The sequence below is a fragment of the Heptranchias perlo genome, chromosome 6 (genome assembly GCF_035084215.1).
Source record: "Heptranchias perlo isolate sHepPer1 chromosome 6, sHepPer1.hap1, whole genome shotgun sequence".
Classification (NCBI taxonomy): Eukaryota; Metazoa; Chordata; class Chondrichthyes; order Hexanchiformes; family Hexanchidae; genus Heptranchias; species Heptranchias perlo.
Genome location: NC_090330.1, coordinates 50,755,633 through 50,769,163, shown reverse-complemented (window position 1 = coordinate 50,769,163; position 13,531 = coordinate 50,755,633). Strand labels below are relative to the sequence as shown.

The following is a 13,531-nucleotide window of genomic DNA, read 5'->3' as shown; positions in this document are numbered from 1 at the left end:
AGTTCCTTTCCCTGAAGGGTGCATGTATGTTCAGCGTTAAACTTGCCCACATGCTTAACACAGCTCTTTTCTAAGTTAAATGTCAATTGCCAATCACAGGCCCATCCCCAAGCACATCAAGATTTTGAAAAAGCGTTTTTCCCAGGAAACAATAAATTTCAAGCAGTTTTGAAGGTAATCAAGAAATCACTATTAAACACCAGAGAGGCATCTTTTTCATGATTTGGTGAAATATTCCTTTGAGCCAGTACTAGCTGCAGGTTTGTATAGTTCAGATTTTCTTTTAATACAAAGAATTAACAGACTGATCAAAAGGGATACCGTGGGGTGAATTTCCACAGGGATTGTCCCGCTCGGCTGCCGTAAACATTTTTCCTGGGTTTATCGCACCTCCTCTGCAAAGTTACCGGGGACAATCAGAAGAACCCCCATAGAAATTCACCACCTATATCTGTATTACAAAAAGTGCAAGTGCCTTAAGCAATAACTGCTTCTTTTCTCCCTTACTGGGGGAAAAAAACTTTTTAGTTCCCTTCTTTTAGTTGAGCACCGGTCAGAAACTCTTTTAAAGTGACTGGTATTCTTCTTCAAAAAGCTCTGCACTTGCTGTAAATAGTTCTGGTGAGCAACAACTTAGTGTCTCACTCTTTGTATAAAATGAATGAAAAGCAGCTGGGGTGCAGTCATTCACTTTTAAACCTTTCCTAATCTGAATTTCACTAGAAACAAGTGGCCCAAGTTTTTCCATTTCGTTCTGAAGAACCTTTGTTGAGTTGAATACTTTTTGCTGTAATGAGGGTTTGGTATGCTTTCCTGCAGGTGGCCTTTTCATGTATAGGTCCCCCCTGCACTGGCTGCTACTGTCATTCCCTTTGTTGCCCTTTGTTGTAGCCTTTGAGTCAGTGGTTTCTATAGCAGCACTGGCATATGACACATGTGTAAATAGTTTAACACCTCGTGATTTGTGTATATTAAAGACACATGAAGATAAATGAGATGACATTATTCGAGTTTTGGTTGTTGAGGGTGGAATCCATTCATCAGAGTCACTTTCATAAGATTTGCTAATTGGATTGTTGCTTAACAAAGAGGAATTTGATGAAACAGAGGTATGATTGCTCCCAGACTGCTGCTGAAACATTTTTTGAATATGAAGTGATTGCTGCTTAAGTTGACCATTTTTAAATAAACCTACTTGCCTTTGTCTAAAAGCAGCTGACTTTGGACTTGTCCGAATGTAGCTTGACATCATGAGAGCTTTATTTTCTCTCCCCCTGAAAGATTTTAAAATTTGAAATCTTGAAACTGGAGTAGACTGGGAAAATGGAACAAAGTCCTCTGAGTCTGAAAAGTCATGATCAGACAAGTTCCGTGAATCATTCTCTGGAGAACTATTATTGTTTTGGTTTCCCACAGCATCAGCAGCTCCATTTAAACAACACAGGGAAATATTACACTGCTGCTCATCGGGCTTACGGTTAGTTTTATACGCTTTAACTGCCAATGTCTGTTTAGATAAAATACTCAGGTTTGTTTTGGGACATAACGATGGTTCCTCTTTATTGCCTCCTGTATCATTAAAGAGATCTCCAGAAACATCGTACTCTTTCTCTGTAGGATTGGTACACAAATTTTGGAATGAGCTGTTTTTCTGGAGGTTAAAAACAGATGACAGTTGTTTACTACCTACAAGTTCCATGTCACATTTATCAAAACTGTGTCCTTTAATACACTTTTGATCTTGAAACTTACTGTCAAATCTTTTTTCCATTTTTGGAAGCTGTTTGGAAGAAGGCAATAGTGTTTGAAAATCAACATTCTTCAGTAAATAAGACTCATTTGTAGTGTAAAAGTGGTCTGTGGGTTTGGTAGCTTCAGTAGTTTTATGTTTAGGCAGAAAACTTGAACATTCACCCAACTGCTCCTCCTGAAGGTTGGGCAGATTTGGTCCACATGTCTGAACAGGCTGGGTGTTACAATTACTTGCACTTACATGGTTCACGAAGGCACTGCAAATCTGCACAACTGCCTCTGGACTGGGAGTGTACACATCATCAGAGTCATCACCTGACCACAGGGGTGATGCTGTTGCTCGGGGGACCTCATTTTCTGTGACATCACTACTTTTGAAATCATCCACAAGCACTAGCCCCTCTAAGACATCCTTTGAATTGTTAGAATCAACAGGATAGGATGTTTCTTTATTTCCAGTTTTTGTAGATCCTAGTAAATTACAGTTACCAGAATGTGTACTCACTTCTCTGTATCTTGTATTCTGCCCATGAGCTCCATTCTGAGGGTTAACAGTTCCTGGTTTTGTCCAACTGCAGTAATGTACTGAACCATCAACAGCAGTCACACTAGTGAGCAATGCAATTTCCTCATCACATCTCTGCTGATTTGCTTCCACCTTTGCTATAAATTCACCTAGACTTTCTGAAAACAGCAAATCATCCCATAATATAGAGTCATTGTAATCCAAGCTGTCTTGTAGCCTAGATTTATTAGCAGACTGGAATTCATCACTGTCTTTGCCATTAGACAAGGAGTCCCCAGGCTTTTGTACATAACATCTTTGGGTATTGAAGCTTGACTTGAGGTAGTCTTCCTGTAACTCATCAAAGCTAGTACTATAATATTGACTTGTACAGTCATTATTAGGTAACCTTTGTACTTCTAAACTAGATGGGAGACTCACCATTGCATTTGTACTGCAGCCATTGATATCACTGCTATTTTGAGAAGTTGAAGTAACAAAAGCTGACAAACCACTTTTATTACACTTCCTATTCTGGGTTGCTTCCTCTACATGGTCAGGGGGTCTGATGTTCCACTTTGAACTGACTCTGCTAGTTTCTGCTGCTGAAAACTCTTCAACTGTAACGCAATCAACAGAGGATGAAGTAAGTGCAAAATCCTGCTGCCAAGGGCTTGATAATCGGTTGGCACTGCTTAACTGTGTGTAGGATCGAGTGTTACCAGACATCGAGTTCGTCAAGTTGTTGATCATGGTACTAGATTGGTCAACGGTAATTAAAGGACTATCAGATAACAGTGAACTGGAGGGCAAATCTTTGAGGCTGGCTGAATCCAAGAGCTTCTTGTAATAATTGATCACAGTACATCCAAAGACTGCAGTGTTTGGCACTGCAATCTGGCAGGCTACCAGGTATTTTTTATATTTATTCCTGCTGATGGTACTTTGTAAGAGATTCTGAGGAAATGACAGTAAGCCAGTTTGAGATTCAGATGCCTGTGAATAAAAAAAAAATTCTCAAATGGTGCAAGTATAAAATCTGATTACATAAATACAAATGTACAAAGATGTTACATTGCAGCTGAAGTTTAAAAAACATTACAAAGTTGACATTTACATTAACCAATTTCCCTCTTTAAATCTTGAAGTACTTGAAATAGCTTTTGTAACTATCAAAATATATTCCAGAACAGCAAAACCTGTTTAAATGCAACCATCTCATGTTTATATCCCTTTCAAAATACCTCAATGTAAAATTGACTGACTGCAAAAAATTTGGACATGGAAATTCCACCTGTATATAGATGATTCACCTCACACATACGTGGCCTACTATCTTCATTTAAACCAAATTACTTTGTCAAAATGGCATTTATGTAAATTGAGTGCTCATTCACTGTATACCTTCAAGAGAGCTGGACTGGGGAGATCGCATCATATATGACTTAGGTACTAAATAATACGAGTCATGGTCAGTGTGGTCTCCTGGACTAGTTTCAATCGCCTGGAGGGATTGGAGAGGAATTTTACAGATTTGTTTTTCTTAATTGGCCTTGGTTTTTGATTTTGATTTTTTTTTGCTTCTCCCAGGAGACGACATTGGCGTCTAGGGGTTAGGAGTCTCTTGATGTGATGCATAAGGCATCACAACTGTATGGGACAAGCTAGATGGAGCAGCTGGTCTTTTCCTATCTGATGTTTTCGTATGTTTGGATGTGAATCACGACAGCCTTATGGGGATTATTCTTGTCTTAAGAAGCATGAATAAGTAGCAGGAACAACATTATAATCGATGATCATAACTTGTAAGTCCTGTCCAGTGCTGGAATTTTAAATTGTTTTGAAGTTTTAGGATTGACATCTGGAACTGGGAAAATGGTAGATCTGCATTCCCACAATCAGAGACACTCAGTGATGTGTTTGAAACATATACTAACTGAGCAGATCTGCAGGTGACTGAAGAAAAAAAAATATTTTTTTCTTTACAAGCAGGAGAAAATTATTTTTTTGTAAAATTAAAAAAAAAGAAACTCCTTCCAAAGTAATTTTCACATTTAAAATATTTAGGGTTTTTAGTCATTAGCTGAGCAAGTGACAAATGAAACATGAATGAACTAGGGGTAATTCAGCACAATATTAATGTAAAAGATGCCTTTCAGTATTATAAAGCTCTATTTTTGGTAAAGTCAAATACAGGTGGACATGCAACTCTTGTTCTCAGTCCTCATTTATCATACAAATTTTACCAGCTCCCTGAAAAATTGCATTCTATATTCTAGAAGTTGTATAATCCAGTTTACCAGGATGTTTTTACCATATTATGATGTCCGAATGCATGAATAATAACTATTCACTTACCAAAATTATTAGTGCAAAACTGGTACACAGATTTTAGCAATGAATGTGAGTAGTTAGTCTAAGCAGTAAAGATTGAGCTAAATACACATTTCTTGGGTTAAGCACAACTATTATAAGTCAATATCAAATTATTTGCTGAAATAATTTGTTTCATAACCAGAGATAGGAAAATGCAACATTTGGCTCATCATTTTGAGAAAAGAATCTCATTCCTGTAGAAAACAAAACTCACAGAAATTTCCTTCACTCCAAAGATAAAGCTTCTCCCAATAAAGCAGTGTTCCACAGCCTGGACCAGCAGATTCTGAACTTTCTCTCCCTCTGGCTCTTGCAATTCTTTCTTCAAATCTTCACAGTACCTATTTGGAATTGAAAATGCTGCATGAGTAGGATTAAGGATTATTGATGTGCATAACCTGGCTAGTGGCATCAGACCTACATGTAGAAAGTCAGGTTGAGGTGTCAGGGCTTTTGCCAGAGTGGAACCCACTACTATCAAAACCACTACATAGACACACTGGCACAAGATGAAGTTAGACATGTTCCAGGAAACAGAATATACATTAGTGAGATTACAAAACATCAAAGGGCTTCAGATGACTTTATAATCCATAATAGTGAGATTTACAATAGTTAATAGAGGCAAGATTTTACATCCTCAAAATCATTACAAAGTCTCCATTTGTCCTATTAATAATATATAGTGTGAACGTGTAATTTTGGTTCCTTTTTCTGCCAATAGCAGCTCTCAGTGTGAACAGTAGTAACCAGACTGCTCTGTGATGTGGAAGTGTCTAAACGACGGCACTGAAGTATTAACAACTGTATAATCATTACCCTCATTCCTAGGAAATATAGTCAGTGGAGCCAAGAATGTCAGGATCATTGTGCATCGTGCACTTCTTGTACATAGGGAGCTTCAAGCTGCTCTTACCAATTCGGTCATCTAATTAACATATTCAGAGGGTATTCCCAGCAAATAGTCATGGGGAAGGAACATTCTTTAAAAGGGTGCTGGTTGCCCTAACTCTATACTTCCTCAAGATGAGAAATGGCCCAAGTGGAATGGCCCCATTCAGCAATCAGCCACTGGAGGTCCTCCAGCAAGAAGGCCTATAGCAAAGGCCTATTTAGAGAGGAGCACCAAACTGCAGTAAGGGGTACAGCCAGGGCAGTATGGATGGAGGTGACACAGCACATCAATGCAGCCTCACCCTGAGGCTCTGAACTGGGAGCAAATTAAGACGTTTTTGGGCTGCACAAGGCTGCCAAATCAAGTATACAAACATTTGGCGACATCTTAATAGGTTGTCTTGCAAAGCTTCTTTATTACACTTCACTAAAAACTTGGTACATGATCACAATAGAGGGAGAATATAGTGAGATCATTATGACCCTTTCAAGGGGTCATTTGAGATTGTGTCAAGTGGCCTGTACAGTTTGGTGGCATCTATGGAGGAGTCTGCAACCCGCATCTGTGCAGTGCTACGTGACTGCTTAACTGAGCTGAAGACCACCATGGAGAATCTGCCCACTCCAGGAGCCCTCTGCAATCACACACCCCTTGACAGAAATCCTAAGCTCAGGCTTAGCTTCTATCATGATGATTTGCCTGGTGTTATGGATACGTTGAGCTTCATTGGATTCATCATGTTGGGGAATCAGACTGAGACAGCAATAACCATGGTCTTGAACAACCTCATTGTTGCCCAAAGGTCTGTTTCCACACAGATCTGTAGCTGTGCCGAGGGAGTGCCAAGCTGCAGGAGAATGACAAGAGTTGGCATGGATGATGGCAGTGTCTCTCAGGAAGACCCCACATCTATTACATCTAACCATCTTGCTCACATAACTACAGATGTATTATAAAGTGTACAGGCCTAGGAACCCACCACCTTAACACTCAAGCCACCTGCCATCCACTGACTCAGCATAAGAGTTGCAGGACCACTTCCATTCTTAAATATGTGCAAAGACCACAAAAGTAGTCATCCATCTCAATTGCTCCTCCCACTGGGGAAATACTTAGAAGAAGCACACAGCTAGGAAGTTGAAGCTACGCTCCAGACACTCCCATTAAGTGAATATATCCGCACCACACAGCGTGAGGGTCAACAACATTTGGATAAATTAGGACTGGAATATGTCCCGACATTTCAATTGGGTGGTGCAGAATAATATTGTTGGGGAGAAAGCCATCTTACTCTTGGTCCCGATGTAACGCTGAGGGCAAAGCCAAGGATGATTTATTTAACCAGGGTATAGGCAACATGTGTAAATGATTGTTATGCTGTAAATGTTTCAGGCCTTGAATGAAACTTAGAGACTGCCTTTAGATGATTGTTCTTGCAGATAGGATGTAAGTGCCTTGGTTGGTTGTCATCTTCTGCCATTGGTTACTGTTGCTGTACTTCTCCTGATGGCCCCATTGCATGACCCCTTTTCAGGGTGAGGTTATGTTGTCGCGTATTTACCAGGAGGAAATAGAAGAATGGAGCAGCTCATGCAAACAAAAAGAACTTCATTTATAAAGCACCTTTAATATAGAAAAATCTCACAAAGTACTTTGCATAGGTACAAAGAAAAAAAGGGTGTTGAGCCAATGAAGGGGTATTAAGAGGGGCGACCAAAAGCTTATGCAAAGCGATATGTTTTAAGGAGGGTCTTATTGGAGGTCTGGATGGTGGTGAGGTTTAGGGAAGGAATTTCAGAGCATGTGGCTTAGATGGCTGAAAGCATAGCCGCCAATGGAGGGATGAAGGAAGCAGAGGGATGCATGAAAAGCGAGTTCGAGGGAGGGATTATAGGGCTGGAGGAGGTTACAGAGATAGGGAGAGGTGAGGCCATGGGGAGATTTAAACATATGGATGAGAATCTTAAGTTTGAAGTGTTGGGGAACCAGGAGCTAATGGAGGTCAGCAAAGACTGAGGTAATGAGCAAGTGGGACGTTGTACAGGATAGGATATGAGCAGCAGAGTTTTCGACGAGCTGAAGTTTACAGATGGTGGAGAATGGGAGGTTAGCCAAGAGAACATTGAAACTGTCAAGCCTGGAGGTGAGGGTTTCAGTGGCAGATGAGCTGAGGTAGGAGCAGAGGTGGGTAGTGTTAATGAGGTGAAAGTAGGCAGTCTTAGCCATGGAAACAACATGGCTTCAGAAGTTCAGATCGAGGGTGAATAGGACACTGAGGTTGAGAACAGTCTGCTTGAGCCTGAGACAGTGGCTGGGGAGGGTTAAGGAATCATTTGCAGGAGTACAGAATTTGTGGTGGGGGCCGAAGATGATGGCTTCGGTTTTTCCTGTGTTTGGCTGATGGGAATTGAAGCTCATCCAAGATTGGATATTGAACAAGTAGTCTGACAGCACGGAGGCAGTGGAGGGGTCGAGAGAGGTGGTGGAGATGTAGAGCTGGGTGTTGTCAGTGTACATGTGGAAGCTGGTGCAATGTCTGCAGATAATGATGTGCACAGGTTCAAAGTACTAAAAGCGCTTCTAAAACATCCATATGCACAGTTCATACTGGGCACAGAGATAACATGAAGCTCTGCTGCCCTGATATGTATGTATTATAGTAGTGTAATGAGAAGTTATTTGGAAGTATAACACTAGAGGTTGTTTTGAATTTATTGTTTTTATTATTTTGCTGATAGTAATAAGGTCCTTTCATTTAATCAAGTTTTTGAGATGTAGTTTGGGTTATTGAGGTTTGAAGTGTTTATCCCACTGTACTTATATATTATACATATTATCATTCATTTAATGTGGAACTGAACTAGACGGTAAGGAGCACCCCTAGATATAATTTAAATGGTCACTATGTTAATATCCCCATCTCCCACAAAAAACTTCTGAATGGTCAACCTTCATTTGTGTTTTTAAATACAAGATTTTTAAAACATGTGGTAATACTACTCTTTAACCACTAGAGGCCAGAATATTGTAAATTGGTGACAAAACATGCTGGCAGCTGGCTGCGTTAGCACGGAGGAAGTCATCAGCTGGAGCAGTAACTAGTCATTAGAGTCCCACACCACACATTCAAGTGTGTGACTGCAACACCAGCTAGTACCAGCAGTTAGCTGTTACTTACTCCACATATGATTGGGGTAAGGCATGGCAGTGACACATCACAGATGTTGTTATTTAAATGTAAAGTGCTGATGAGCCTGAGAAACATAATTGCAGACTGAAAGAGGCAACATACCATATCAAAAATTCACAATTTTTTGTGGGACTAGAGTGATACATGAGTATAACAAGTTTTTAAAAACAATAATTAAACCATTTTACAGTATTCTGAAACTGTTTAGTCTACTTGCCAAATATTAGTACTATACTGGCTTTATGTGATTAACTAGGTTTTCACTTGATTAATCTGGCAAAAAAGTACCGTATCACAGAAACGTTGTATTTAACAAGCTGCCTGATCAAATATATGTTCTGAACATATATGCACCTTGACCTTTGCACTCTAATTTCAACTATGGATACTGTCAATTAAGATAATAAGTTTTAAGGAGCGTCTTAAAAGGAGGAGAGAGAGGCATGAAGGTTTAGGGAGGGAATTCTGGTACTTAGGGCCTAGGCAGCTGAAGGCACAGCCGCCAATGGTGGAGCGATTAAAATCAAGGATGCGCAAGAGGCAAGAATTGGAGAAGCGCAGAGATCTTGGAGGGTTGTAGGGCTGGAGAAGGTTACAGAGATAGGGAGGGGCGAGGCCATGGAAGGATTTGAAAACAAGGATTGGAAATTTAAAATCGAGGCATTGCCGGACCGGGAGCCAATGTAGATCAGCAAGCACAAGAGTGATGGGTGAACAGGACTTGGTGCGAGTTAGGATACGGGCAACAGAGTTTATGGAAGGTAGAACATGGGAGACTGGCGAGGAGAGCATTGGAATAGTCGAGTCTAGAGGTAACAAAAGAATGGTTGAGGGTTTCAGCAGTAGATGAGCTGAGGCAGGGGTGGAGATAGGCGATGTTACAGAGGTAGAAGTAGGTGGCCTGGTCTTGTGATGGAGCAGATATGAGGTTGGAAGCTCATTTCAGAGCCAAGGTTGTGAACGGTCTGGTTCAGCCTCAGACAGTGGCCAGGGAGAGGGATGGAGTCGGTGGCTAGGGAACGGAGTTTGTATTGGGGACCGAAGACAATGGCTGTTTCTGGAAATTTCTGTTCCTCCAATATTGGATGTCGGACAAGCAGTGTGACAAATCAGAGGCAGTGGAGGGGTTTAGAGAGGTGGTGGTGAGGTAGAGCTGGGTGTCGTCAGTGTACATGTGGATCCTGGCGTTGTATTTTTGGATGATGTCGCCGAGGGGCAGCGTGTAGATGAGAAATAGGAGGGGGCTAAGGATAGATAAGACAGGGCTGATGGTATGATCAAGACACCTTAAAAAAATATATTTTTACCTGTGCAAAAATCCTGCTGCTGCTCCAAAATAAGGTTCGAGACAGCTCCCAAAGACGGTAATATTAAATATGTCACCTTTTCCTGCCACTTTTACAGAAAGTCTGTACCTGTAATTCATATTCTGTGCTACGGACACACAGCCACGTTTTGGGCACTGAAATCTACGGAAGAAAAATTAAATGGTAGATGAATGATCACTATAATTCAGTTATCACAAGACATGCATTTGCTGTGCTTCAAGCAGCAAATAAATAACTGCACTAAACATCATAACACTAGAAGAACTGAGTGCACACACATCCATGACTGCCAAAGACCACAAAAGAGCGACTTTCACTAGTAAAAATAAAATCCAGCATGTCACAGATTGCCCAAAGAAAGCCACCGTCAAGATGCTTATTTACAATTCACTTGGAAGCTTCCATAGGCACACACAGAAATAAAATGAAAATATTTCAGCCAGGTCTTTGATATGCAAAATGCTAATAGGAAACATTGCGAACTTTACAGAAAGTTATCATGGAGATATACAAAAATAACGAAGTAAAGGTTTAAAGACTTTGAAAACCACTGACCCCCATCCACCACTGAGACTAAAGAACACACCAAATAACCCACACTGCCGCTGAGCCAAAATTACTTCCCAGACACCCCTCCCCACAGAGGCAAAATCTGCAGAAATTCACCCACTGTCCTTGCTCAGACAAACACCCCCTTGCCCCAACCCATCTCTTCCCTCACTTTCCATTCCCCTTCCTCTCCACAGGACCACTGTCTAACCCCCTCCCCTGTCCTGAGGCAAAAACCCTACACCAGCAACCTCTCCCCTCCCCCTCTGTTGAGGGTGGAATAAATGATACACCATAGTAACACCCCATGCTGAAGCTAAATTAGCTCCCTTATGCATTCCTCTCCCATTGAGGCAAAATCTGCTCCCTTCCCTACCATGTTGCGACAAACTCATCTTTGCCCCTTCCCTCTCCCCTCCTCCTAACCGGCCTCTCTCCCCATCCCATCCCATCCTTCTCCCTTCCTCTCAATCTATACCCTCCCCCTTTCCTCTGCTCCTTCCACCCTCTATTCACCCCTCTTTTCCCCTTTAATTCTCTCCCCTGTCTGCCTCACTGTATCCTCAATTCCCTCTCAACCCCTCCTATCTGCTTCCTTTCCCCTCCTCACCTTGATTCAATTTTTGCCCTGCTCTCTAACACTGCTTGACCTGAAAGTGCTTCTTGGGTTTTGACATTCCATATGCAATGCCACAGGAGATTGACTCATAAATAAAAAGCATGAAATGTCAACGCACTTGGTGTAAACGAGGTATTGTGACAACTAGTAGTGTCACAGTAAATAGTGCAACTTGAAGACAGATCCACGAAAAGTACCTCACGGTCTTATCAATAGAGCTCAATATATAACTAACTTTAACTTGCTAAATTCAAAACAAAATGTTACAAAGATCAAACAGGTAAGATAGCACGTACTAAGGCGCTATATAAATGTAAATCATATACAAAAAATAACATGCAATCACTCATGTTGGTAAACACAGCAAGATCCCACAAACAGCAAATGAGATGAATGGACAGTTAATATGTTTTTAAATGATTGAGAATAGAGTGTTGATCAGGACACCAAAGAAATCCCTGATCTTTTTTGAATAATGCTATAGGATCTTTTACATCCACCTGAAAAGGCATTTATCTTGGTATAACATCTCATCTGAAAGATGCCATCTCTAACAAACAACATTTCTTCAGTACCACACTGAAATGCCAGTATAGACTATGTGCTCGTCATTCATGAGGACTTGAACTTACAGGATATGATTTATATCCTACATTGTTTCTTGTGAATTATTGGGACAGCGTTTGGGATATAAGTCACATCCACAGGTCATTATGGATTCTCTAGGATGTTACACAATATGCAAAGGAATGGTTATGTAATGTGCTGATGTGTTAATTTGCTTTGTCACAAGCAATAAAATACAGGCTTAAACCTGGTATTTCCCATACAGTGAGCTGCCAATCTCAATCAGATTGGCAAAATTAGAAATTTCCCACTGGGAAGAACATCCCCAGAGCCACCTTTCCAATATTTTCAAATGCCATTCTAAGCAAAGCATTATAAAGGTCCATAAGTTCCACGCATCCTTATAGTTTCTAAATGGTGTTTGGTGTGAGAGAAATCTAAAGAGGGGAAGGAAGATGTATTTTAAAATGCAAGGGTGGAGGTTTAGACAGAAGTAAGATATACAAATGTAGAAAAAAAATGAAATTCTGAAACACATGATGTGCTGTAATATCATCTGAAAATATTTTCCCACCTTAACTTCATACCTGCCATGATTAGTAAGTAACCGGGATCCACATTTCTGACAAGCTGGATACAGAAAACAAGTGTCATGAAGACATAATATTGAGGCAACAACAAAGGATCTCTTCCCATTCATGTGGTTCCCTAGGAACAAGAATGCAACACAAGGACATATTGTTAATAATGTGTTTGTATTAGAGTTAAGAATCAATATAATTGAAATTCTTTAGTAAAAATGTTCAAACATGGAATGGATTACAATGTTTGTACTGGGTCAATTGATAATAGACTGATATCTGTTTGGATTTTTCTTCAGCCCCAAACTGTTCAGGCTACAAGTGCTTGGCCATGGATCTCACGGTTACAAACCTCAGATGACTGACGCTATTTTCCTGTGACAGTGGATGAAAACTACAGAATTAACCGCAATATGTTTGCTGCAGCCACTATCCATTTAAAATGAAACTGCTTTCACTGAACAGTAAATTCTTTTGTAAAGAAAATCATAGGAAATGCATTTATGGCATAAAGGAACAAAGCACAGGTAGAACAGTGTTTCTAACTAAGAAAACAAGCACTTGCATTTACATAGTACCTTTCACAGGACATCCCAAAGCACTTCACATCCAGTGAAGTACTTCAGAAGTGTAGTCACTGTAGTTTTGTAGACAAATGTGGCAGCCAATTTGTGCACTAAAAGGTCCCACAACCAGCAATGAGATAAATGACCAGTTAAATGATTTTTGGTGGTGTAGAAACTCTGTGTTCTTCTTTGAAAAGTTTTCATGGGATCTTTTATGTCCACCTTAATGGGTGAATGTGCTTTGGTTGAATGTCTCATCAGAAAGACAGCATCTCCAATATGCACCGTAGTGTCAGCCTAGACCATATGCTCAACCCACAACCTTCTGACTGAACCAAGGTGATGCTTGAAGTAGTATTATCTCTGGGGTTCAAAGGGTTCAATAAATTGCTCAAATTTTGGTCTCACTGTTGGGGGCATCTGAAGCCCTCTGCACATTACTGTTTTGTGTGTTAGATGTTATCAGACAGTGATGTAGTTTATAATTATTGCTTTTCTCAAGGACCTCGTAATTTAAGGTTTTATCATAATAATGAACAGAAATATTTGATAAAATCTTGTGTCATGCATATATGTTTAAGTAATCTTAAATCTATTTTGAAC

The 13,531-nt window shown here is 40.3% G+C and overlaps 1 protein-coding gene across 1 annotated transcript; it reads right to left on the bottom strand.

Moving 5' to 3' along the window:
- Positions 1–565: 565 nt before the first annotated feature.
- On the bottom strand, positions 566–12,479 carry ddias (DNA damage-induced apoptosis suppressor). The gene is made up of 4 exons (XM_067986696.1): positions 12,369–12,479; positions 10,026–10,187; positions 4,848–4,974; positions 566–3,253 (listed from the first exon to the last, which is right to left on the bottom strand). The coding sequence occupies exons 2-4, from the start codon at positions 10,142–10,144 to the stop codon at positions 566–568; spliced, it is 2,934 nt and encodes a 977-aa protein (XP_067842797.1). The 5' UTR covers positions 10,145–10,187; positions 12,369–12,479.
- Between the last annotated feature and the right edge of the window lie 1,052 nt (positions 12,480–13,531).